The following is a 27,276-nucleotide window of genomic DNA, read 5'->3' on the forward strand; positions in this document are numbered from 1 at the left end:
GTTCTGAAAGCCAATGGAGCTGCACTCTTCTCCCTGTTACTATCATGATCTCTTATATAGTTTGTATAGATGTTGCCATTCTTTCCACAGAGTTTACACTAATTTTTATTTTTTAGTAGAGGGCTTTATGTTTGTCTTCCTGAACTGCGTCTATCCTGGCTACACATAAAACTCACTTGCTTCTTGAGATAAAATGATTAGACTTTCCTCTACAAGCTAAATAGAACATACCCATCAGGTAATTAAGAAGGAGACAGAGATTAACATTTGATGAACCCCTACCTACTATGTGGCTGGCACGGTAAATAAGTTATTTCATTTAATCCCTGAAACAACCAGGCAAGATAGGAAATTGTCCAATTTTAGAGATAAAGAAAAACAATCCAGAAATTCTAAAACTATTAAAACCAAACTACAAAAATAGGTCACCCTGACATTGAGACCCATCTGTCAGTTGCCATACGTCTATTTGCACATACATTCCTGTATCAGTGTGACCTGTTACCATCACAGAAGTATTCATATCCCAGAGTATCTCTTTAACTTGTTTTGGTTTGGTCTGTATTCACTTCTTCATCCTGGAAAAGAATAATCTTCTCAGTGAAACTGCCATGTTTCCTTCAAGTAATACTTTATTTCTCATATGTATTTTCTCCAAATAAATAGTTTTTCTGTAGAACTGAATTTAATCTCAAACTCCTGTAATCATACTTTGAATTACCATAGTTATACCTTATATCATTTCCCAGATTTTGCATCCATCCTGTTTTCACTGGCAGTGTGCTATCTACCTCCTCTGTGCTTGAGCAGCTGTTCTCCTGCCTCCTTTTGAAGCAGTTTCTCTTTGAGGCTCCTCCTGAAAGAGCTGTTTGCTGTAACCATTCACAGAAACTTCCTAGGGAACCTTTGGCTTTCTTCTCTATCTCTTCTTCCTTCATCAGCCTCCTGTTCATCCTTACCTAGCTTTGTGAGCCTCCCCACCCATCACATTTTCATCTCTTCGAGAAGCTCTCCACTGTTCACAGCCCTTGTAACCAACCTTAAAATTCCATTTAAAAGACCAACTTCAGATGTCAACCTCTATAGAAACCTTTATCTCAAACCAAAACAATTTCTGTTTTCATATCCCTCCACTACATTGCACCTCTCACTTGACACCTGTGTATATACCCTAGTTTCACCTATTACCTTAGAAATGTTCCTGAGGGTGGAGATTCTTTTTATATTTGTCTTTGTTTTCTTTGCTGTCTCTGTATCCCCAAAAAGCCTATGAAAGTAAATGATTGCTTGTGTTGATTTTAATTGAATGAAATAAATTATTATGCAAATATGAATTATCTTTGTGCTGAAAAGTAGTCTGTGCTACAATGAAATATATTCTCTTTATATTACAGATGATCATAGCAGGGTTAAGCTAGCACAGCTTGCTGAAAAGGATGGCAAACTGACTGATTATATCAATGCCAATTATGTTGATGTAAGCATGTTTTAATTGAAAATTTTATAGAAATCATATTGGACTGAATTATTATACCATAATGCCATACATGCATACATATACTAGTGCTTAATGTCATGTTATTCGATAGAGAATAAAAATGGTAAAGTAACAGTAAATAATTTTTAAGAGAGCCTATGACTAAAAATTTTCATATTAAATGACACTCAAGCTATTTTACTTGGTTTATCTCCTGAGTGAGGAAAGGAATTCATGATGGGAATGTACCTTCAGGGTGGAATAGGTAGATTCAGATAGGTTTCTAACTCTTTAGATGTGAAGGGTAGGGCCGGGCGCGGTGGCTCACGCCTGTAATCCCAGAACTTTGGGAGGCTGAGGCAGGCGGATCACGAGGTCAGGAGATCGAGACCATCCTAGCTAACACGGTGAAACCCTGTCTCTACTAAAAATACAAAAAAAAATTAGCCGGGCGTTGTGGTGGGCGCCTGTAGTCCCAGCTACTCGGGAGGCTGAGGCAGGAGAATGGCGTGAACCCGGGAGGCGGAGCTTGCAGTGAGCCGAGATCGCACTTCTGCACTCCAGCCTGGGCGACAGAGCGAGACTCTGTCTCAGAAAAAAAAAAAAAAAAAATGTGAAGGGCAGGGCCAAGGCTTATTTTAAGTTTCCCATAGCTCCTGGCACAAGGATGTGCATTTAGCTGATGAACAAAAAATGTCCATAGTAGTACTGATTAAAAGGCAAACATGATTATTAATCCAGTTATCAACCTTTATAATTTTGGGTATTCCTCAGGATACCCAGCTTTGTGGAACTTACTGGGACTCTCCAGAGACTGTAGACCGCTCACTAACTAAATTGGTTTTTCACTGTGATCACCTGAATGTCAGCAGAACTCAATTACTTCCCTAAGATGCACCTCTCAGTCTAGCTGGCTTCAGGTTAATACTGTGTGGAACACTGAATTCAAATAAATGAGTACATAAGTATAAAGTGGGTTTGTTACAGGCAACCGTTTCATGCTTCCTGAGGAGGAAATATGCATGTCAGAATGAACATGAGATCTGGAGTTAGAACTGATTTTGAATCCCATCTCTGCCACTGGCTAGCTGTGGGACTTTGGAAAGCCACTTAACTCCTCTGAGCTTTAGGTTCCTCATCTCCACATCAGGGTTGATGCTTCCATTTTGCATAGATGAAAGATTAAGGTTCACGTTCTGTATTAGTCTATGAAGGACATTGCTATGAAGGAATACCCAAGACTGGGTAATTTATAAAGAAAAGAGGTTTAATTTTCTCATAGTTCTGCATGGCTAGGGAGGTCTCGGGAAACTTACAGTCATGGTGAAAGGCACCTCTTCACAGAGGGGCAGGAGAGAGAATGAGTGCCCAGTAAGGAGGAAAGCCCCTTTTATAACCATCAGATCTCATGAGAACTCACTCACTCTCACGAGAACAGCGTGGAGGAAATCACCCTCATGATTCGATTATTTCCACCTGGTTCCTCCCACAACACACAGGAATTATGGAAACTACAATTTAAGATGAGATTTGGGTGGGAAAACAGCCAATGCATATTATGCTCATAAAACATCTTGTACAAAATGGGACACAGTGACGAATTGCTAATAATGATTAGCACTTCTCAGCACGTTGAAGTAGAATAAGGAGGTTACACTCCAGATGCTTTTTTAGCTGTTGTAGATATCTGAGCCCAGTGCCTAAAATACATTTCAAAGCAGTGCTATTAAAGACTTGATTTTAAGCATAGCAAGTAGATCGCAAATGGATTAAATACACTTGGAATACAAATGCACAGAATTATAGTGGCGTCAAAGCAAAGAGAGCTATTCTTTTTTTTTTTTTTTTTTTACAAAAATGATAGGGATCCTTCTGCTTCCTAACCAAGAGTATTTTCTAACCAAGAGTAGCTATCTTAGTTGGTACCATCAAATTTCTCCAACTTTGCAAGTTTATTTTTTATGGTTTTCTTTTATGAAAAAGTATGCTGACCTTAAAAACTTAGGTATTGTACAGTTAAAGATGACGTATAAATCAGTTAGTAGGAAGCATTTGTCATTTAATTCTTCAGGGCTACAACAGACCAAAAGCTTATATTGCTGCCCAAGGCCCACTGAAATCCACAGCTGAAGATTTCTGGAGAATGATATGGGAACATAATGTGGAAGTTATTGTCATGATAACAAACCTCGTGGAGAAAGGAAGGGTATGTAGATAATCTGTTATGTCATCCCCAAAAAAGTAATTAAAGGTACTTTAAATTAGTTTTAATAGAGTCAGCATTAGGAAGGAGCCAAAGTTTTGAGAGTTATTTGGGATTCTTTTTTAGTAAATATGACAGCTAAAGGGAAACTGTTAATACTGTTAGTCAAAAAGTTTCATTATGAATCATGCTGTCTGCCTTTTAAACGCATTCTTCATACTGTGGGAGAAGTAAATGGGACTCATTGAAAAGCAATGTAGAGTGAAATCGATTTTAATTCACAGGACATGGATTTTAGTCTTGGCTCTGTAACCTGAATCTTCTGACTCACTTGCCTTATCTGAAAGGGGAAAATTTAGGCTACCTCATCTCAGTCTCGTTCAGCTCTCAGATTCTATCCCTAGCCTCCTCCACAACTAATTTCAGTCACTTATAAAGAAAATAAAACATTTAGAAGAGTGAAGGAGTCCATTCCTGTCATTACTGATTTCGGGGAATGACTGTTACATGGAGCATTTGAAATATGGAAGTAACATCTACATTTTCTTTTGCAGAGAAAATGTGATCAGTACTGGCCTGCCGATGGGAGTGAGGAGTACGGGAACTTTCTGGTCACTCAGAAGAGTGTGCAAGTGCTTGCCTATTATACTGTGAGGAATTTTACTCTAAGAAACACAAAAATAAAAAAGGTGAGTCAACAAATGATGGGCATAATCAAGTGAACAATGCATTTGGTCATTTTTTAAGTGAATAAGCGATAGAACCAAGAAAGGGTAAAAAGCATATAACTAAAGGCATTAAAAATTCTTGTAACAGGCTAGGTGCATGGCTTATGCCTGTAATCCCAGGACATTGGGAGGCCAAGGTGGGTGAGTTACTTGAGGTCAGGAGGTCGAGACTAGCCTGGCCAACATGGTGAAACCCCATCTCTACTAAAAATGCAAAAATTTGCTGAGTGTGGTGGTGCACACTTGGGAGGCTGAAGCACAGGAATCACATGTACCCAGGAGGCAGAGGTTGCAGTGAGCTGAGATCATGCCACTGCACTCCAGCCTGGGCAACAGAGTGAGACTCTGTCAAAAAAAAAAAAAAAAAAAGAAAAGAAAAAAAAAAAAGTATTCTTATCACAGCTGCCGTCAGTCCTAAAGGTTTCTTTCAAGCCTCTAGATGCCTGTTGTGGCTTTGGAGCCAGACTGGTTTTGTTGCTGATGTTTAAAGTGAACGTGGTGCGTGAACAGAAATTCCTACCTTGTGTGGCAACTGCATAGGATGGCCCTGACACAATCCCAACATTCAACTAAAAAGAGTGGAGAGTGAAACAAGAAAAAGAAAGGAAACACGAAGAATAACGTATTACTCAGGTTCTTCAAAGAAACAGAACCAACAGAATAGAGAGATAGAGAGGTTTATATTTTTAAGAATTGACTCACATGATCATGGGGATTAGCAAATCTTAAATCTGTAGGACAGGCTGGCAGCCTAGAAATTCTGGTAGGATCTTTACGTTGCACTGTTGAGAAGAATTCTTTATTCTTCAGGTAACCTATCCTATCAGTCTTTGTTCTTACAGCCTTCAAGTGGTTGAATGGAGCTCACCCACATTATGGACTATGATTTGCTTTACTCAAAGTCTGCTGACTTACATGTTAATCACATCTAAACAAAATACCTTTACAGCAACATTTTGTGTGATTAGTGTTGACCAAACAATGGGCCACCATAGTATAGCCAAGTGGACACAAAATTAACCATCACAAATGACACTCTACTTTCTTTCATTCATTATGGACCCTCAACATCAAATCAAGCTATATGATTCCTGACTTGCTGTTTAAGCACCGTGTGTGTGTGTGGGGGTGTGTGTGTGTGTGCGTGTGTGTGTGTTTGACTGTTATTAACTGTCTGAACTTTTCCAGGGCTCCCAGAAAGGAAGACCCAGTGGACGTGTGGTCACACAGTATCACTACACGCAGTGGCCTGACATGGGAGTACCAGAGTACTCCCTGCCGGTGCTGACCTTTGTGAGAAAGGCAGCCTATGCCAAGCGCCATGCAGTGGGGCCTGTTGTCGTCCACTGCAGGTGAGTCTCAGAGATGTGCCTCTAAACCCATAGAATTGCTTATACTTGCAAAAAGGAAATCAATGGAACAAAGCTTTTGCCAAAATGGGAATGATTTCTTGAAGTGAGGGTGATGAAATTATATGTTCATTTTCATAAGTATTGATCACTAGGAAATGAACATGCCAGACTCAGAATTGGGTTGCTGAATATTTCTAAGCACCACATATTTTTTGATGTTGATTGTATTTTATTTGATTGTTCAACTGCATTTCAGCTTATTAATTATTTGAGGCAAGTGGAACAATGTTTTTGTTGTTAAACAAATATTTACCTCAACATATAACACCATGGGATAAAAATGCTTGAGCTACAACCCCTGTCCCTAGGAGTTAAAATTCTGTTTTAGAATTATTATGCCAGGCTTGTATCACAGAAGCCAAAGCACACAGATTGTGAGAAATTTGGCAAAATATATTTAAGTTGTTTTTAAACATTTTGGGACCAGAATCCCTTTTTCATTTTCTTGAGTTTTAATACATTACATTGAATGTATTGTCAATTCATTGTTGCCAAGATTTTTTAATTTCCAAGACTAGGTTGATAAATAGAAATAATGATGTTTCAATGAAAGAGGAAAAATGTTGAAAATCCTTATTTAATGTTTTCAGTTAAAATAATAATAGCAGTTAATATTTATTGAGTGCTGACTGTGTGCCAAGCCTTAGATCACAAAAATCAAATTTGTTTCTATGTGAAGTATTGTTATCAAAGCAGTGTGTTTTTAGAGAAGCAAGTGTTTGCCTTTGATATATAGCTTATCTAACACATTCTAATTACCATCTCAGGAGTTAAATTTGAGAGACCCATCTTGAGGTTTTTTAATCTGTTAGCCTGATTATAAACTGAGGAAAACAGGAAGATGCAAGAAAAATAGTGCTGAAGGTCAGGGATTGTTTCCTAGCAAACGGAGAAGGACCAGGCTATTGTGCAGAGCAGGTGCTAATTTTCCACTCTAGCACTTCCTACTTGTCGGAACATTTGAAAAGAATCCCTGTCCGTGAATTCTGTCCCTCTGCTAGAGGCTTTGAAGAAGTCGATAGATAATGGCCCTTTAGAAATAACTGAAGTCATGCTTTATTCCTCACAATCTCACTGAAATATTTTCAGCAGAAAGCTTTATCAAATTCTTTTTCCCGTTAACGCGGAAATCTTTACAAACATGTCTACCTGGAAACATAGACCTAGGGACCTTTTCTTTTCGGAATTTGGTGAAGTTAAAGCTTTCACTTTTGTCAGATTAAATGTCTATTTGCCACACTCTGATACATAATATTTTCATTGTACAATATACAATGAATAATAAATATGGTTTTTGAAAGTTTTAAAATCTCCAGCAGAAATAGTGAGGTTGTTTTGCAATTAGACACATGACAAAACATTAGAAAGGGTACTTCTAAATTTGTTGTGTAAAGCATTATGCTTAACTACTAAACTGTTTACAATATTGAATTGCCAAATTTATTGTGTGGCTCACTCGCTTGAAGAAGGAAGTTATTTTAATCAACATGACAACCAGTAGTGATCTATTTTTCAAATTTATTTTATGCTTAACATTGAAATATTTATTTCTTGGTCTTCTCTTCAGTGCTGGAGTTGGAAGAACAGGCACATATATTGTGCTAGACAGTATGTTGCAGCAGATTCAACACGAAGGAACTGTCAACATATTTGGCTTCTTAAAACACATCCGTTCACAAAGAAATTATTTGGTACAAACTGAGGTATGATTTTTAAAAAGATGATTTTATTCATCTAAGATATGGAAATGTCACTAAAATGTAGGTGTATTCATCTCCTAGGACTGCAAAACAAAGTAATACAAACTGGGTGGGTTAGAACAACAGAAGTTTATTGTCTCATAGTTCTGATGTCTGTAGGCCCATGCCCTTCCAGAAGCCTCTAGAAGATTCTTCCTTGCCTCTTTCATCTCCTGGCAGCCCCATGCATTGCGTGGCTTGTGGCAGCACAATTCCAGTCTCAGTCTTCACTTGGCTGTTTCCCTCTGTGTCTGTGTCTGTATCCAAATTTTCCTCCTCTTATAAGCATACCAGTTATGCTCCTCCTCCAGTTGATCTCATCTTAACTGATTACATCTGTAACAAACTTTTCTGCAAATAAAATCACACTCTGAGTTATCAGGCGGTTAGAGCTTTAATATATCTTTGTGGGGGGACACCATTCAACCCATGACACCAGTAACTGCAGCTATGTCATGAATGAGCCAGATAAATTTTATCTGTTTTGTGACCCCAAATAGGGAATATCCTTTAAAATGACACTGGTCACAGAGAAGATACAGCAAAAGTCTAAGTAGAGTGGTCCACACACATCCTTGCTAGCAAAAATCTCAAGTTCTTCATATATATAGTGGATGAATCGATTCATTTTTTAAAAAAAATATAAATTATGCTTAAATTATATCCATTTTAAGCCCATATAGTTTACCCGTAAGTGACAGAACAGCGTCAGCAAATCTGCATTTTATCTTCACTGTTTCTAAATAAAAATGAACTTAAATGGAAACCTATGAATGGCAGCTTGAAAGCAATCAGAAACACATGGCTGAGTGGGCTTCAAAACGAAACCACACCAAACTTCCTTCCATCCATTATCCTGAGCAAACTTGCGCAGGAACAGAAAACCAAATACCACATGTTCTCACTTATAAGTGGGAGCTAAATGATGAGAACACATAGAGACATAGAGGGGAACAACAGACACTGGGGCCTTTCAGAGGGTGGAGGATGGGAGGAGGGAGAGAATCAGGAAAAATAACTAATGGACTAATGGGTATGAGCCTTAATACCTGGGTGATGAAATAGTCTATACAACAAACCCCCATGACACAAGTTGACCTGTGTAACAAACCTGCACATGTACCCTTGAACTTAAAATAAACATTAAAAAATAACATTCTGGTCATATAAGACCAAGAAAGAGTCCCGTATGTGAAATATCAGAGAACTATTAACAACTATATATAAAATTGAGTTAAATTGTATATGACAAGCGAAAAGGAGAGTTGGCGTTGCCAGAAGGGGTAGGCCCACCAGAAGTGTAGAAGTCAAGAAAGCCCTTTCACGAAGTATAGAGGTGTCAAGTTTGAAGGATAGGCAGAGAGGACATTCCTTTGCCTTGCCAACTCTTCCTGCCTCCTAACCTATTGTGTATTGCCAACAATACATAATAAATGAAGAGGTAAGGAATGAGAAGAGGTTCTTTCTTCTGTGACCACTTCCTTTCCTCTGTCTGACTTCCTTCCAGGTTTAGTAAGCAATCTTTTGTGGGTCTTCCCCCATTCTGTAAAACTCTCCTTGTCTGTCAATGGAAGGTACTAAGTTTGTAGGTAGGTACATATGAGGAAAACTTGAAGTAATGTTGCTTATTGTCATTGTTTTGCCAGGAGCAATATGTCTTCATTCATGATACACTGGTTGAGGCCATACTTAGTAAAGAAACTGAGGTGCTGGACAGTCATATTCATGCCTATGTTAATGCACTCCTCATTCCTGGACCAGCAGGCAAAACAAAGCTAGAGAAACAATTCCAGGTGAGTCCTCTTGGAAGCCTCTTGGATGTCACTACAGAACTGAAAGTCCCTGCATCTTCTCATTTGAGTTGACAGGGTCATGTTGAGTGGGCAGTGTGGGTACAATGACTTTGTATTTGAGCCATCGTTGTTCCTTACTGTGGGCTACAGTGCCACATGGTAAATTTCAAGGAGAAACATAATTCTGAGTAGCAAGAAGAAAAGTTCTCAGAAACCTTAAACTAACTTTTATAAATGCAAACTTGGTCGAGAAAAGAAGGGCACAGAGCATAACAGAATGAACAGAAAGAACTTGTAAAACAGACTATATAAGTGCTCTTTTTACTTTGAAAAAAAAGCAGACCACTTAAACATGAGTGCGGTGGCTCAGGCTGTTCCTGATACTCTTTGGAAAAAATCTGTGTCTCACTTGAAACCCCTGGACCAAAGTAGTACACACTGGAATAATAGCTTCTTCAACCCCAGTTTCTCCCCCTCACCCTGTCTCAAGGCCATAAGCCAGAGACAAGAGCATGTTTTGTCCATATTGTACTTCCCACAATACCAGCTCTCTGACTTTCAGAAATCAGTAGGCAAAGAATTCAGAAAGCAGGTGTTACCGGACCTGCCAGCTGAGACCAAAGCATTTGCAGAATCGTAGCTTTCCACAGGAATGGGGGCTATATTATTTCACTCCACATTGTTCCTGTGCTATCCGCTTGCTTCTCAGAATTCCTGGAGAAACAGGGCCAAATTTTGAAGAATGAATATCTGGGAAGAATTTGGAAGACCTTAGAAAAACCCAGGAGAGTTAACAAATGTTGAGATTTCACTTATTTCTCCTGCTTTGCTCCCCAGTCTACAGCATAGGATGCTAGCCACCATGAATTCCTTTGGGCTGTTTGCCTTTTAAATTACTGCACGGTGTGCCTTTGGAGGTGTAAGAGAAAGATTGGGGTCAATACTGAGTTTAGAACCTGTTGTCAGAAAGTCATACATGTTTTACTCAGCCAAGCTTATCTCAGTCATAAAGGAATGCCTTAGGGGGGAAAAGAGTATGCAGTTGGGTTTCAGATAATAAAGAAATGTTAAAATGTAATTAAGTTGTAAAGATATCTTTTCCCTAAATAAATTACACACGCACATACACACACACAATATTACCCATTTCAACAAAACTCTCATTTAAATATGATTTGCCCCTGTGTAGTTGCATAAAAAAATTGATATGGTAAGCTAAATAATCCAGGATCAAAATGAAAATATTAACTATAAGGTCAGAATTCAATTGAAAAGAGAGATATTTTACTTTCTTTCCTGTTAACATCATAAATAGGGAAATGTATTTGTGTGTATGTATGTGTACCATCCCATAAAAAAGATATCTATTCGAGTTTGTCTGTAGAAAATTTCCTTGAAATAAGTTGAATATCTGTTTATTCAACAAGTACTTATCAGACACCTGCCAGGTGCCAGGCTTTTGTGTTATTAGGATGCAAACATGAATTTGTAAAATAAATAAATAAAGCACACCCAGCTCCTAGTCCTATGGTGCCTGCAGTCTAATAGAAGATACAGGTAAGAAAACACAAACAGGCCAGGTGCAGTGGGTCACACCTGTAATTCCTCTGTTTTGGGAGACCATGGTCAAGAATTTGAGACCAGCTTGGGCAACAGAACAAGACCCTATCTCTATAAAAAAATTTGCTGGGTGGGTGGCATGAGCCTGTAGTCCTAGCTACTCCAGAGGCTGAGGTGAGAGAATTGCTTGAGCTCAGAAGTTCAAGATTACAGTGAGCTATGATTGTGCCACTGCACTCCAGTCTGGGAGATAGAGTGAGACCTTGTCTCTAAAAAAATAAAAAAGAAAGAAAGAAACAGATAAACAAAATAGTGTGAAAAATGCCATTATAGAGGTAAAACAGGATGCTGTAGGAGTACAGGTAAGGATGCAACTTACCAGAGGAGAATTGCGTAAGATATATTTAAGAGTTGAACACAGGATTTGGTGATTCATTGGACATTGCAGAGAGAGAGGAGAGAAAAGACACAAGCATAACTACTCAGATTCTGTTTGGGCTCTGGGAAAGTAGTGATGTCATTCACCATGATTGAGAATTCAGGAAGAGGAGGTGGTACATGCTTGAGAGGTGTAGTGAGGGAGAAGACGTGAGATATTTCCAAATCTACCTTATTTTTAGGTTCTTGGGAGATGTCCCAATAAACATGTATATTTGGCAGTTGGATACTGGGTCTGAAGCATAAGAGAGGTCTGGCCTGAAGAAATGGATTTGGGAGTGATCAGCTTAGAGATGGTTCCTTGAAGCCTTGGAATTGGATAAGATAGCCAATTAAAAATGAAATGTCTAAGAAAGGTTAGAAAGGATTACTTAAGAAAACATGTTAATTAACCTATAAATGGCCAGCCCACAAAGGAAAGGGGGGAAGTGACATCAGAAGGTAGGAGAAAATTTGGGACAGCGGAATATACTAGGATCCAAAGTAAATAATGTTTCTTGAAAGGGGAAGTGAACAGAGATGGCAAGTGCTAATGACAAATCAAGTATGTTGGGAATGGAGAAGGCCGTTGGATTTAGACAGAAGTCATTGATCACCTTTGTCTAAGAGCTATTTGGAAAGTATAGCATTGACACCAGATTACAGGGAGTTAAGGAGTAAATAGATTTGAGGAATTAAAGACAATTATATAACTCTTAAAAATTGTTTACTCCGTATAGAATGATTAAGATAACTGTAAGAAAACTTTGAGTTAGTAAGATTTGAGGGGTGTTTATTTGGGGTTTCTTTGCTTATGTTTTAATATGAGACATGAGAGCTTCTTTAAAAACTAATGGGAAGGGAGATAATTGGAGTGTACAGAGACCCTGAGTGGTACAAAGAGGCAGGATTCAGGACACAGGTAAAGGAATTAGTGTTCAAAATCAGTAAAACCTATGTGCATGTTTACAGTAGTAGACGTATAGGCTCTAAGGCTGGAGGCTGAGGAAGTACTCTATGGTTTCTATTCTCTGTGAAGAGAAGGTGGGTGTGTGTGAGTGTGTGTGTGTGTGTGGTGTGTTGTACATATATTCCTTTTTTTTTTTTTCCTCTGAGACAGGGTCTCACTCTGTCACCCAGGCTGGAGTGCAGAGGCACAATCTCGGCTCACTGCAACCTTCCTCTCCCTGGCTTAACTGATCCTCCTACCTCAGCCTCCCGAGTGGCTAGGACTATAGCAAGTGTACACAACCACGCCTGGTTAATTTTTTAAATGTTTTTTGTAGAGTTGGGGTTTCGCCATGTTGCCCAGATGGTTTCGAACTCCTGAGCTCAAGCGATCTGCCTTCTGTAGCCTCACAAAGTGCTGGAATTATAGTCATGAGCCACTGCGCCTGGCCCATTGCACACATACTCTAAAATAAAACTGTTAATAGATGCAGAGGGAAAAGGGAGATAATTTTAAGGAATCTATATCATATCAGTCATTTTCTCAGAGTGTAATACAGTAAAAATTGGAAATTGACAATGAAAGGTTTCCATAAAAATTTTGATATTTGGGCATTAAAAATACCCTTTTAAATAATATACGTATTTAAGAGGAAATTATAAAATCTTTAGAATTAAAGGTCAAAAGAAGCACTACATAACATTTTAAAAGTTTTTAAAATTAAATAGAAAATTAAAATGATTAAATAAAGATGTAACAAAACCTAATGCAGGTTCTATCAAAAGACTATTAAAATAGACAAACCTGTGTCCAGATTGATGAAGGGAGGAAAGAATGTGAGTAAATAATATTGAGATTAAAAAAAGAAATATAATTTAGAAACATTTTTAAACACAAAAGCATACTTTGAATATATTTGTGACAATACATTTGAAAACCTATATGAAATGAATAATTTATTGTATGTTCTAAAATAACTAAAAGCATATCATTGGATTGTTTGTAATACAAAGAAAGGTTGAATGCTTGAGGTGATGGATGCCCCATTTACCCTCCTGTGATTATTATGCATTGTATGCCTGCATCAGATAGCTCATGTTTTCAATAAATATTACACCTTTTATGTACCCAAAGAAATGAAAACTAAAAAGAATTTTTAAAGGAAAAATATAATGAAAATACACTAAAAATATATAGAAAATTTAACTAGGCCAATAGCCATTAAGGAAATCAAATCAGCTGCCTAAAATCCCACCTTCAAAATATAACCAGGCCCAAAAGAATTTAATGTCACATTTTACCAATTTTTAAGGAACAGAAAATTCCAAATGTTAGCATAAAAAATCCAGGTGGAAAACTAACCCAGCTATTTTATTGGACAAATATAACTTTGATACCAAAACTGAACAAAGACAGAATAAGACACTTATAGGCCAATATCAATAATCTTATTTAAAATATCAGCAAATCAAATCCAACAGTGTATTTCTTTAATATCATGAGCAAGTAGAGTTTATAGGGTTTATTCCAAAAATGAAATGATGGTTTAACACTGGAAAATATGAATAGATTTACATACAGAAACATTATGACCCTGTCAATTAATACAGGAAAAGTAGTCAATCAAATTCTATATTGTTCATTTAAAAAAAGAACTCTTAGTAAACCAGAAATAGAAGAAAGCTTTCTTAGCTTTCTAGAAAGTATCTGTCATAAAACTACAATAAACATCATACATAAAAATTAAAATTGGAAATGCTCTTAGTAGATTCCAGAAAAGATAAGGAATGTCAATTATTGGCACTACTATTCAACATTATTCTGGAAATAGAATTAAACTAGAAGATGTATAAAGGTAGAAAAGGATTTGCAGATAGATAATATAACTACCTGCAAAGAATATCAAGAGAAGCAAAAGAGAAAATAATTTTCTTTAGAGTTTAATAAACATACATAAAAATCAATAGCATTGTTATTTGTTAGCTTTGAGTGATTAGAAAATGTTTTAGAACAAAAAGGAACCCAATCATTAGCAAAAACAATAATGAAACAGTAGCAAAAACTTCATCATCTCAAAAAAGACACTTAACAAAATGTGCAGTAAATATAGAGAAATTTATAAAAGTGAATTGAAGAGCATAAAATTAGGCCCAAATAAAATATAATGTTGATACATGGAAATATTAAGATATTGCTTCTCCTTACATTGACTATAGAAGTCAATGCAGTATCAATCGAATTTATGGCAGGATTTTTCATGGAAAATGTAGAACAGATTTTAATTTAGCATGGAAAATTAAAGAGCCAAAATATCACCCATACTGAAAAGGAAATAATAATAGAAGAATTCTGTTGTACTGTATATGGAAGACTTATGACGTGATATAATAGTATTGGAAAACGGAGGAATCTAGCAGAGGAATGATGCATTTGAGGAAATCTGTTATGTGGTAGAGATAACATTACATATCAGTGAAGAAACAGCAGACTAATCTATAAATAACATTGGGAAAATTTTCATGTCAAAAAAAGTAACATTGTATCTCTACCACTCCTCAAACACTAAAATGTATTCAAGATGGATTAACTACCTAAAGGTGAAAGCAAACCTTTATAACTATTGTAAGATCATTTTAGAAAAGAAAATATTGGGTTGGGCACAGTAGCTCACACCGGTAATCCCAATACTTTGGGAGGCCAAGGCAGGGGGATTGCTTGAGCCCAGGAGTTCGAGACCAGCCTGGGTAATATGGTGAAACCCCTTCTCTATAAAAAATACCAAAATTAGCCAGGTGTGGTGGTGCATGCCTGTAGTGCCAGCCACTCGGGAGGCTGAGGCAGGAGGAACTCATGAGCACAGGAGGTTGAAGCTGCATGCACTCCAGCCTGGGTGACAGAGTGGACACCTGTCTCAAAAAAGAAGAGAAGAGGAGGAGAGGGGAGGGGAAGGAAGGGGAGGGGAGGGGAAAGGAGAGGAGGGGAGGGGAGGAAAATGCACAGCAGGGCATATATTGGAAAGTATTTCTTAATAACTTCAGCATAGAGAAGGACTTCTTATGTAAAATGATAATTTGCAGAAAACTTAAAGAAAAATAAATTGGCTGTAAATCTCTGTGTGATTAAAGAAACTGAAGATGTTTCCAACTTTTTACACACTATAGATTTACATTCAACACAGCAAGAACCCCCCACAAATTAATAAGTGGCAATGAAGTAAAAATATGAAAAGGCAATCATCAAAGAAGATATCTTAATGACTAATGAGCACCAAAATTCACAATTTCACAGAAATTAAGACAATGCAAATCAAAACCATGATATACTATTTTTCATTTATCCGACTGTCAAAAATAAAACACTGAATAACTGAATACTCCTAATGCTCTATGGAAACCGTCACACGTGCACATTAAGAGACATACAGGAGATGCTCATATCTATAAAGCTATACAATTGCAAAACACTGCAAATACCCAAACATTCACTAGCTGAGGAGTAGATAAACAGAATGTAGATTATTCATGTAATGGAATAGTAACAGAAGGAATAAATAAAATTGAATTATATACATATATATGTATATACACACACACACGATGTAATTTACCTCCAAACGTCTGTGTGAGATTTAAATAGAGGAAATGGAGGTTGCACATCTATAGTGGAAGCCGTGAGGAAGATTCTCTCAATGCTAAAAGAATTACTAGAGATTTCTTTGCTTCTTGTAACTCCCCTGGTGTAAAATACAGAAGCTCCAGGAAGTTCACTAAAACAAGGTTAAATTCAAGGAATTGTTGGAAAACATTTCATATATATTTTTAGTCAGTATCTTATGTTGATTGGTGTGTGTGTGTCTGTAAGTGTGTGTGTGTGTATTTGGGGGACTTAAATGAAATAACCTATATATTTTTTTACTTTCTTGCCCAGCTCCTGAGCCAGTCAAATATACAGCAGAGTGACTATTCTGCAGCCCTAAAGCAATGCAACAGGGAAAAGAATCGAACTTCTTCTATCATCCCTGGTAAGTTGTGTTGATCCTTGAAAAAACAACTTTTTTAAAATAATAAAAGCCTTGTAGGAAATTTGGCAATATTTGTATACCTTTGGAGCAAATGGAGCACATTCAGATATTTCTAATTTTGTCCAATATGTAACTGTTCCAAAGGACTCATAAATCCTTGAAGTCTTATCTAAATATGCAAAATGTATAGAAAAATTAGCTTACAGATCAGAGACACTTCAACTTGAAAAATGCAGCTATATTTTACATCTGGCATGGGGAAAAGATGGTACAGTGCTGTGAGCATGAGTTGTTTTGTTTTGTTTTGTTTTGTTTTGTTTTGTTTTGTTTTACAATGAATGTTCTGTGTTCCAGTGGAAAGATCAAGGGTTGGCATTTCATCCCTGAGTGGAGAAGGCACAGACTACATCAATGCCTCCTATATCATGGTAAGTCAGAGAAGTCACTGAGGAGACTGCCAGCTTGTGTTACAGGGATCAAAACCAGAATGGGCTGCCAGAAGCAAAGACTACAGGCATGGGCAAATGAGTGGTAAATTTAAGTTAAATCTGTTGACTGCAAGCCCACAGTCCACACCAACAGTTGTAATAATGGCATGCTTTTATGTGTGCTGGGACTGAAGAAACCTCAAGCAAGACCAATTAGCAGATGCAGGAACACAAACTCACCATTTAGGGCTGATGAGTAGATATAAAACTTATACCTGCTTGTCTAAAAGGCTTTATTTCCTTCACTAAGGCAGAACCCCTGAGCAAACCTGGGATTCACTGGCTTCAGCAAAGCCTAACCTCACTGACATCACTACTCCAGGTTTGCAGCATGATTTTTAGCCTGCAAACTGGGCTCATTTTAGGACCTGGATTTCTAAAGATACAATGCTTTTCTTCTGCATTTACATCTTTTGTGTGAGGGATGAGTGTTTTAGTAGCTGTTGTGTGACCTTCATTAACATTTAAGGTCAATCAATCACGGAGCTTGGCTTCTGATGAAAAGCTCCTAATTCTTATTCCAAAACCTCTGTTCTATTTATCCAGCAAAGAAAATATTAAGGAATATCTATGCAGGAAACACAGGGATGTGTGGTAGTAGCATCTAAATACATTCACATTTCAAATGAGCCACTGGGTGATAGGAATGGGATCTGAAAGCAGAAGGGGCTAGAAGAGCCAGGACTTTAGTAACAGTATAAATATCACAGTTAATACAATAGCTCTAGCTTCTAGGTATCTGTAGCAAAATATGCAAGATGTCTCCCTGGTTCCTCTCTTGTAGAGGCAACCAAGGTGTCTGGACACCAAAGTGGGAAATGTAAACTCTCCTGTAGATTTCCCACTCTCTGTGGAGTAAGAGACAGTATCCACAAAGCAGTTTGGTAAGTCTACAGCTAGAGGTGTGTTTTTAATTAAACTGTTCAAGTTTCTCTATCAGCTTAGCTGATAGCTACCATTCTCAGTGACCACCAGACGCCCAGATGAAAGAGCACCGATAAGGGATTCACCTGCATGGGTTCCATTGAGCAGTCTCACCTAAAGTCTTCAATGAAAAACCACAGTGTGAAAATTCAGAGTTTTTAGTATTTATGGACCCTGAAGGGTTCACGGCACTGGAGGCCACATGCATAGAGCTTAGGCAGAGCAAGCAGGGAAAGAGAGAAAAGGACCCACGGACCAATGCCTCCACTGAGTCCAGGGCATTATCCAAGTAGGTTTTCCATGGGGAGTTTTACTTGATGGGTTTAAAGCAAGCAGGCACAAGTCCCAGGAGGTTATGTAGTGACTGAGAGGTATTTACTATGGCATATCTGCAAAGTCCATGTAGGTGCGAGGGTCAGCGAGGCCAGCCAAGCAGGCTGTTCTGTAGTGAAATGGTCACTATGGAGCAGTTTCGTAAGTTAGACAACTGGATCGATCACTTTAAGGAACTGGTGGATGGGACGATGTAGAACTGGAAACTGTATCAAGGTGACTGAACCCTGCTTCTGGCATGACAAAGTCCAACTTATATTTAAAAGGAATGCCAAGGCAACATAAAAATCATAAACATTCACTACAGGATGATAGGTAACCTTGAATACTACATCTGACTTCTTAAGGCAAACTTGGGCACAATGCTTAATTTCTAAAGCCTCGGTTTAATAATCTGTAAAATGGGGGTCACAGTTCCTATCTCACAGTATTGCTGTGAGGAACAAACGATTTAAGAGAAAAAAAACACATAGTGTCACACCTAACATACAAAGTGCCCATTAAGCATTGGCTATAATAATCATATTACTACATATAGACACAATCTGCAATTCAAAAGACTATTTTGACTTAAGGTCCATTGATGTATAAATGTTTATCTGAATGTTTAAAGGCATACGCCAGTGCTGTTTTTGTCTTCTCTTTGGTTTTGTAGGGCTATTACCAGAGCAATGAATTCATCATTACCCAGCACCCTCTCCTTCATACCATCAAGGATTTCTGGAGGATGATATGGGACCATAATGCCCAACTGGTGGTTATGATTCCTGATGGCCAAAACATGGTAAGTCCGTTAGACCACTTTTGGGACTTCCTTTACAGAGGAATATCAGGTTACAAATAGCAAAAAGTCCAGCATACAAACAAGCAAAGTAATTTTGTTTTCAACTAATAAACTAATGTCATTGAAGGCATACTCTTCTACTGTTGGGCTTGGTTTCATTATACAATCTCCTAGGTCAAAGTGATGAATAAAAGTTTTAAATGAAAGTAGATATAAATGAACTTAAATGCATGTGTTTTGTGACATTGCTTAAGAAAATTAGAAACACAGCCATGAAAGAAATCAGTCTATATGCTTCTATTTACATTTTTAAAATAAAATGTGTTAGAATATTTAGAGATTCCCTGAGTTTAAGGAGGTGTCTAATTTTTTCTTTAAAAAAAGACCTAGTTAGAATTAAGTGAGTTCCTAGTATAGGAAGGACTTTTTTAGTATAAGAAAAGCAGGGATATCCCATCTCCCTCTATATATATGTTTGGAGAACCCAACGAGTAAAATAAAGTAAATATTTCATTTAGGCTTTACATGCTTACTTAGCTTTGATATTCAGTTCTTATCTATAAAGTTATTGTGTGACCATTACACATGAGGCTGGAAATTTCTGAGCTCTTAAAATCACTTGAATCTTCTGTACTCAGTTGTCAATTACAGAAGCAATAAGCTTATCATTGTGGATAAGCTAAGAGCATAAAATAATAAAGCAATAGTTTGGGTTCCTAAGTGTGATATTTTATTCAGCACATCAATCTAGTTGAAGGCACGAGGAAGATGTTAAGAGTAAATATTCAGATTCAAAGAAAAATTGGAGTTGAAATTTCTGTGCCAACCAATTAACTTTATTTCACAATCTGACTTATTGGACATTTTATTAAAATCTAGACTCTTCTTTCATTTGCAATTCTGCAGGCAGAAGATGAATTTGTTTACTGGCCAAATAAAGATGAGCCTATAAATTGTGAGAGCTTTAAGGTCACTCTTATGGCTGAAGAACACAAATGTCTATCTAATGAGGAAAAACTTATAATTCAGGACTTTATCTTAGAAGCTACACAGGTAAGGATATAAGTTAAATGACAAACTTTTTATCTTAAACACATGTTAAACATATTCTGACCTAAGGATCTGTCCTAGAAATGAAAAGCATGATTCTGATTTTTTCCCCATTGAGACAATTACACAAATAATCAAATTACCTTGTCACTTTCATTTTCAAAATGGTATAGAATCATTAAAGAATTAGTCATCACTACATCATTCCTGAATTTTACACACACAGGAAATCAAAGCTCATTTACTCCAGATTAGTGGTTGACAGAACTTAGGTGAAAAATAAACACAGTAAAAGAATAAATTTATTAATTTTAATTCTCATGTTTTAATGTAAGCCCTTACCTTGTAAGTAAAATGGGAAAAATACTACCTACCTAAACTCTCCTAAGTAAAATGGGAAAAATACTACCTACCGAAACTTACTATTCTCTACCAATGTAGAAAGTTGATGAGTGATAGTGATGTAATAGTTGATAAATGAAGTGCTTTGAAAACACACAGGACAATAAACTAAGAATATTTTACTAAAGTCTTGGTTATCTATTACACAAGATACTGTTGTTATCTACAAGATAATACATTGTTTTACTAAACTTAATTATATGCAAATATCTATTATTGAATTATTTGTCAATGATTATTTACATAGAGCTATAGTAAAATACTAAAATACTAAAAACAATGATGTCTAAGGAATGTGAGATTCAGAGTACCTTCTCAATATGACAAAGATTAAATCATGTTCCAAATAATTTGAATGTTTCACTTTTCTCTAGTTCTGAAAACTAGTACATATATGGTATACAAGAAGATTCTCTACTCTCTAGAATATTTAAATGACCAATACATATAAACTTGATAATATAAATAACTAATAGTGTAAACAGCATAGCAGTGGAATAGTATCCTATCTCATTAAAACAAAAAAGACTTAGGTCTTTATTTGTAAAATGAAGGGCAGAAACTAGAAGGCTCGTAAGGTCCCTGAGAGCTCTTAATGTTCCATGCTAATTTCTACCTCTGATTACTCACTCCCTGATCACTTTAGTAGCATCCATTTAGATCTGCCATCTCTCATGCCTTCTTCTCATTATTCCTAGTTAGTAAGAAAGCCTATTAAAAGAGAAATAATCATTATATACCTGTTATCTTGTCACACCCATTATCCTGATCACTGATCATAGTTAATATCTTGCTCAGCACTGGGAAATTAGCACTGTTTTTCTCCTAGTATTATGCAGAAAATAAACTAGATAATACAGGTTCCTGACTGATCCCAATTCAGTATGTCTCATCTATGTAAATCAGCTATTATGGACAACTTGATAATCCAGGAGCCCAACCCAGGGATCAACAGTATTTCTATAACAAAGATCAAAAAAGAAGGAAAGACTAAAGTGGACAGTTTCATTAACTTCAGACATTTTTAGGCACTTTACCCAAATATCACATTTGAGGTTAGTAGACAAGTGAAGGTCTATGCTACTGAGCTCAAAAGCCAGGGGCCTTTTATTTGTGTATTTGTTATGAGGACTATTTTTAAGAATTTATTAAATATTGAATATATTTAAGATGTTTATATTATATGTGCAAGGTTTAACAATTATGTTAAATTACTTTTACCCACCATTGACTTTAAGAAATAGAACATGGCCTTGACCATCAAGTCTTTCATGTGCTCCCTCTCCCCTTCATCCTCTCCTCACTTCAGAAGTAGCCTCTTCCTGAATTAGTGTTTATTGTTCTCTTGACTTATTTTATCAGTTAACCCTTGTCTTTGTTTTCCTTCACACGTGTGCTGCTTACTTTTAAATATCTGTGAACTTTATATAAATTATGTGTATTATGCTACTGAGATTTATCTATGTATTTGGGTATAGTTCAAATTCATTTACTGCTGCTGCTTAGCATTCCAGATAATACATACCCTTTTTTCTATTTTACATGCAAATTATTACTTGTTTGTTGTGTTTTGTCTTGGTTTGATGTTGCTATTACAAACAGTGCTGATATGAATATTTTTAGTCACATGCAAAATTTCCTCTTGGGGATATCCTGAGAATTCCCCTGCTGTGTTATTGTGTTGGATCATCTTCAACTTTCTTTAACTTTACTAAATGAAGTCAATTGTTTTCCAAAGTCGTCCTGCAAAGGTATCCTCTCATCGGGAATGTATGAGTGCACTACATCCTCATCAGTGCTTGTGCTGGGAATGAAACGGCATCTCTTATTGGTTTTAATTTGCATTTCTCTTGTTGAAAATGAAGTTTTCAACATAACTTTACATTTTTACATAATTATTAACATAAATAATATTTTTACATAAAATATGTTTTATACATAATATTTTTACATAAACATATTTTTATATAAATTAATTGACCATTCAGATTTTATCTTTTGTACTGTGTCTGTTCATGATTTTTGCCCATTTTTCTGTTAGGTTATTTATCACTTACTGATTTATCAGAGGTCTCGTATTGTGGATACTAATCCTTTGTCAGCTGCATATATTGCAAATACTTTCTCCCAGTTTGGGATTTGAATTTTTTACTTTCTTTGTGATTCTTTTTTTTTCTTTGTCTTTTTTTTGGTGAAAGAAAAGTTTTGAAGTTTAATCTATATGAATGTATTGATCTTTTTATTCCTGGCCTTTAAAAGGAAACCATCATTTAGTATCTTAAAAAAGTACCGTTTACCCTGAAATCATGAAGATGCTCTCTTACACTGTTTTCCAAACGTACCACCTGAAATTGACTTTTTGTATTATATTTTGTGAGACAAGGGTTTGGTTTCATTATTTTCCATGTGATACCCATTGTCCCACCATTATTTATGAATTAGCAATATCAGTTCAGTCATTCATATAGTGTGTGTGTATATATATATATGTGTATATATATATGTGTGTATATATATGTGTGTGTATGTATACATATATACACAATATATATATGTGCTTGTTCTAAGACATTTATTTTATTCCATTGGTCACTTTGTTCATCCCTCAGCCACAATGGCAGTGTTTTACTTCTTACAGCTTAGAGTAATTCTTGATATCTGATGAGTTAATTTCCTCTATTGTTTTTCTTATTTACCAGTATCTTGGCTATTTTGGCCCTTTGCACTTTTATGTAAAATTTAGGTTCTGCTACTTGTTTTTAAAAAAGGTATCTTTTTTTTTAAAAGTACACTTTTGGAAGCTGGAGATGAGAAGTTTAAGGGATTTATCAAGTCACAGTCTTGTTGGTCACTTAAGTAAGAATCAGAATTGGGATCCGAGTTGAACCTAGATCTCTACCTCCTTGTCGGCGTTTTCTCCACTGTGTCATGCAATCTTTTACTTAAGCCTGAGGATTACTGATAAGTGAAGAAAGTGTATGCTATTTTCAAAACAAATTTTAACACCAATGATTTCCTTTTATAAATTTGAATTTAGCAGTGCAAATACATCTTTGGTACATAGTTTCATGGTTTGTAAGCATTGGCATATTTCACCCACAGATAGAGTTTATTTTTAGAATAAAAAAAGAAATTATGTTTTTTGATTCTACTAGTAAATCTATGCATGTTAAATGTGGCATCACAACTGTTTCTTCCTTCTATGATGAAGAATGTGCTGCAACTACTGCTGCTCACTCATGCCTGCCATTGGGTTTTATTACCTTACTGTAATTCCTGATTTTCCTCAATGATTCCACTCCTGGTAAACTGTCACTAACTAACATTACTTTGTGTTTTCTTGTTATAGGATGATTATGTACTTGAAGTGAGGCACTTTCAGTGTCCTAAATGGCCAAATCCAGATAGCCCCATTAGTAAAACTTTTGAACTTATAAGTGTTATAAAAGAAGAAGCTGCCAATAGGGATGGGCCTATGATTGTTCATGATGAGTAAGTTCCATGTGTTAGATGGTTTCACACCTGCACATTTTCTGGGCATATGTATATTTCTGTTGTCTTCAGACAAACCTAATGCTTTGGACCCACTGTGATGATTCAGCCATGGTGGATTATCTGCATCTTATCAATAAAGTTAACACAGAACATTTTTTTTTTTTACTTCACTTGAAGTCCCTGTTGAAGACAGAGAATGGGGTCATGATCACAAATATCTTCTCTTGCATTTGATGCTGAGAACACTTTGTATACTACGTCGGTGTTTTAGCAGTGAAATTTTACAGGAGCCAACCAGAGAGGCATTTTCAGTCATTGATTTCCTGGCATAGAAGTGAAATTGATACGATTTTTATTTTTCAGGAACAAGAAACTTCATCCAATAAATCTTCCTAGGATTCCATCATAGACAAATAAAAAATGCATATGCTGAACTTATGTTATAAATATATAAAATACAGTTTGTTATATATGTATTTATACATTATATTATATGTGTATTATACATGTCTTTATATGATACTCTCAGGTTTTTTTTTATTATTGCCAACTCCTTTCATAGTATACAAATAATAAACCATAAGCAAATATTAAACTTCTGTAAAGTATTCCACTATTAATATCATGAACACTTGGCAATATTTCAGATTAAATCATAGTTCTTTGTGCAAAAAGCGAAGAGAGACAATTCATTAAAAGTTTCAGTGTTTTCACTGCAAAGTTGTCAAGGCTATATGCTTTGTGAGTTCTAAATGTGAGTGGTGCATCTCAATGGAGTCTTTGTTCCTTTTCTTTTTTTTTTACAAGGCACGGAGGAGTGACGGCAGGAACTTTCTGTGCTCTGACAACCCTTATGCACCAACTAGAAAAAGAAAATTCCGTGGATGTTTACCAGGTAGCCAAGATGATCAATCTGATGAGGCCAGGAGTCTTTGCTGACATTGTAAGTAACAAGGCAGTGAACGAAATTTTTCACTGATAGAGTACAACTAACTTCCTAGAGGCTGCTGAAATCTTATGTATCAAGAAAGATCTTATTAACTGATAACATTAGTATGTAGTTTTCAAGCTGAATTACAAGTCCACAATCCATAGAACAACAACATTTAAAATTTATACTTCAGAAAATTTATGGGTAAAAACTTTTAAATCTCATGTTTGCCTTTGTGCACAATAGTAAACAATGCAAATAAGCTTAGGTGAATGTAGAAGTCATAGGCTCACCTTCAGCTCTTTGGTCTGTTTAAGGGCCTTATAAAGGGACCTTCTTCAAAGCTCCAGCCCAGACCAGTTGGCAGGAGGTCAAGGTTATCTTCATGCACATGCACTGCAGAGGAGCCCCTAATAAGTCTCATTCAGGGCCGCTGAGTTGTATCAAGCTTGTGCTGCATGAAACTCCTTTCTGGAGATGCACAGTTCGCGAAAGCATTTAATTATGCACTGCTTCACATGTAGGCCTCATGGTTTTCAGCTATGATGCTGCTCACTGGTTCAGGTTCTCTGTAGCTACCTCTCCCCAAACTGCCTGAGATGGCATCTGTAAGAGAAAAACTGTTTCATGCTTCTATGTGCCACTACTCTGAGACCACAGCAGAGAAGGTACTTACCTTTGCTCATAGCAGGGCATAGGACCAGTTGGGCTGATAGAATGTGAAATTCTTCTTATTGGTGAACAGTGAAGGATTGCATTCTACATGGGTTCCTGGGCTAACAGTACAGTCATTCCTGAGATCTTTCCGTAAAGAGGCAGACCCAATGGATTTTCTAACAAGTAGAGAAAGAAGAAACTTGTTTCTGAGTGAGTTACAGGTGTCCAGTGCCAAACGGTTTCGCCCACAAGTTAACAGAACCCTGTCTCATCACCTTCTGATTTCATGAATAAGAATTAAGTACTTATTGGCAAATGTATGTAGGTTAATTTTCTAGGTCAGTGAATGGTCTGCCGATTGCAACGTTAATTTAATCAGAAGAGACATCAGTATAGGTTGTGTGCATCTGCTGAGTATAACAGTGCCCTTAACACATTGCCCTTTCATGAACAGTGCTGAAGTGTGTCTAAAAATATTTCTTCTTTTTACAAATGTATGTCTTCACTGAGCTTCCCATTTATTACCTCCCATCTTCTGTTCTCTAGGAGCAGTATCAGTTTCTCTACAAAGTGATCCTCAGCCTTGTGAGCACAAGGCAGGAAGAGAATCCATCCACCTCTCTGGACAGTAATGGTGCAGCATTGCCTGATGGAAATATAGCTGAGAGCTTAGAGTCTTTAGTTTAACACAGAAAGGGGTGGGGGAACTCACATCTGAGCATTGTTTTCCTCTTCCTAAAATTAGGCAGGAAAATCAGTCTAGTTCTGTTATCTGTTGATTTCCCATCACCTGACAGTAACTTTCATGACATAGGATTCTGCCGCCAAATTTATATCATTAACAATGTGTGCCTTTTTGCAAGACTTGTAATTTACTTATTATGATTGAACTAAAATGATTGAATTTTACAGTATTTCTAAGAATGGAATTGTGGTATTTTTTTCTGTATTGATTTTAACAGAAAATTTCAATTTATAGAGGTTAGGAATTCCAAACTACAGAAAATGTTTGTTTTTAGTGTCAAATTTTTAGCTGTATTTGTAGCAATTATCAGGTTTGCTAGAAATATAACTTTTAATACAGTAGCCTGTAAATAAAACACTCTTCCATATGATATTCAACATTTTACAACCGCAGTATTCACCTAAAGTAGAAATAATCTGTTACTTATTGTAAATACTGCCCTAGTGTCTCCATGGACCAAATTTATATTTATAATTGTAGATTTTTATATTTTACTACTGAGTCAAGTTTTCTAGTTCTGTGTAATTGTTTAGTTTAATGACGTAGTTCATTAGCTGGTCTTACTCTACCAGTTTTCTGACATTGTATTGTGTTACCTAAGTCATTAACTTTGTTTCTGCATGTAATTTTAACTTTTGTGGAAAATAGAAATACCTTCATTTTGAAAGAAGTTTTTATGAGAATAACACCTTACCAAACATTGTTCAAATGGTTTTTAGCCAAGGAATTGCAAAAATAAATATAAATATTGCCATTAATTTGTGTTTGCTTGTGGAGCATTGTGCTGAAGCGTGTGTGGCAGAAAATTGTGGATGTGGGTCCCCCTATGATGATGGCACACACACAAAAAAAAAACAGCTAGTAGGATGGGACAGGATTTAGAGTGGTGGGTCCCAAATTGTGCATTGAGGTGCACAGGGAAGTCACAAAACTTTCCATTTGTGAGGAAAACAGAGCAACATGTGCAGACACTGCACAAACTTTTACTATTAAATTATTTGAACTTTACTACTTAATGAACAGAACAATTATGTATTTCTTTTGGCTTGGGGAGTGCTATGATCTGAATGTTTATGTCTCCCGACAATTTATCCCCTCACCCTCAAGGTGATAATATTAGGAAGTAGGACCTTTGGGAGGTGATTAGTTCATAAGGGCAGAGCTCTCA

At 36.5% G+C, this 27,276-nt stretch overlaps 1 protein-coding gene across 4 annotated transcripts in view; it reads left to right on the plus strand.

The window, feature by feature from the left end:
- PTPRZ1 (protein tyrosine phosphatase receptor type Z1) overlaps positions 1-26,866 on the plus strand; it is a 190,407-nt gene extending 163,541 nt beyond the window's left edge. For all 4 annotated transcript variants that reach the window (XM_009454089.4, XM_001144786.6, XM_003951117.5 and 1 more), the window contains 13 exons: positions 1,395-1,477; positions 3,549-3,683; positions 4,235-4,369; positions 5,597-5,760; positions 7,388-7,523; positions 9,206-9,352; positions 16,206-16,299; positions 16,654-16,727; positions 18,700-18,828; positions 19,735-19,881; positions 23,630-23,772; positions 24,583-24,718; positions 25,910-26,866. In XM_009454089.4, the coding sequence (XP_009452364.3) occupies positions 1,395-1,477; positions 3,549-3,683; positions 4,235-4,369; positions 5,597-5,760; positions 7,388-7,523; positions 9,206-9,352; positions 16,206-16,299; positions 16,654-16,727; positions 18,700-18,828; positions 19,735-19,881; positions 23,630-23,772; positions 24,583-24,718; positions 25,910-26,050 (1,664 nt within the window). In that variant the 3' untranslated portion in view covers positions 26,051-26,866. The remainder of the gene's footprint in view (positions 1-1,394; positions 1,478-3,548; positions 3,684-4,234; positions 4,370-5,596; positions 5,761-7,387; positions 7,524-9,205; positions 9,353-16,205; positions 16,300-16,653; positions 16,728-18,699; positions 18,829-19,734; positions 19,882-23,629; positions 23,773-24,582; positions 24,719-25,909) is intronic.
- The last annotated feature ends 410 nt before the right edge of the window (positions 26,867-27,276 follow it).

This window comes from Pan troglodytes, chromosome 6 (genome assembly GCF_028858775.2).
Source record: "Pan troglodytes isolate AG18354 chromosome 6, NHGRI_mPanTro3-v2.0_pri, whole genome shotgun sequence".
In the NCBI taxonomy this organism is placed as follows: Eukaryota; Metazoa; Chordata; class Mammalia; order Primates; family Hominidae; genus Pan; species Pan troglodytes.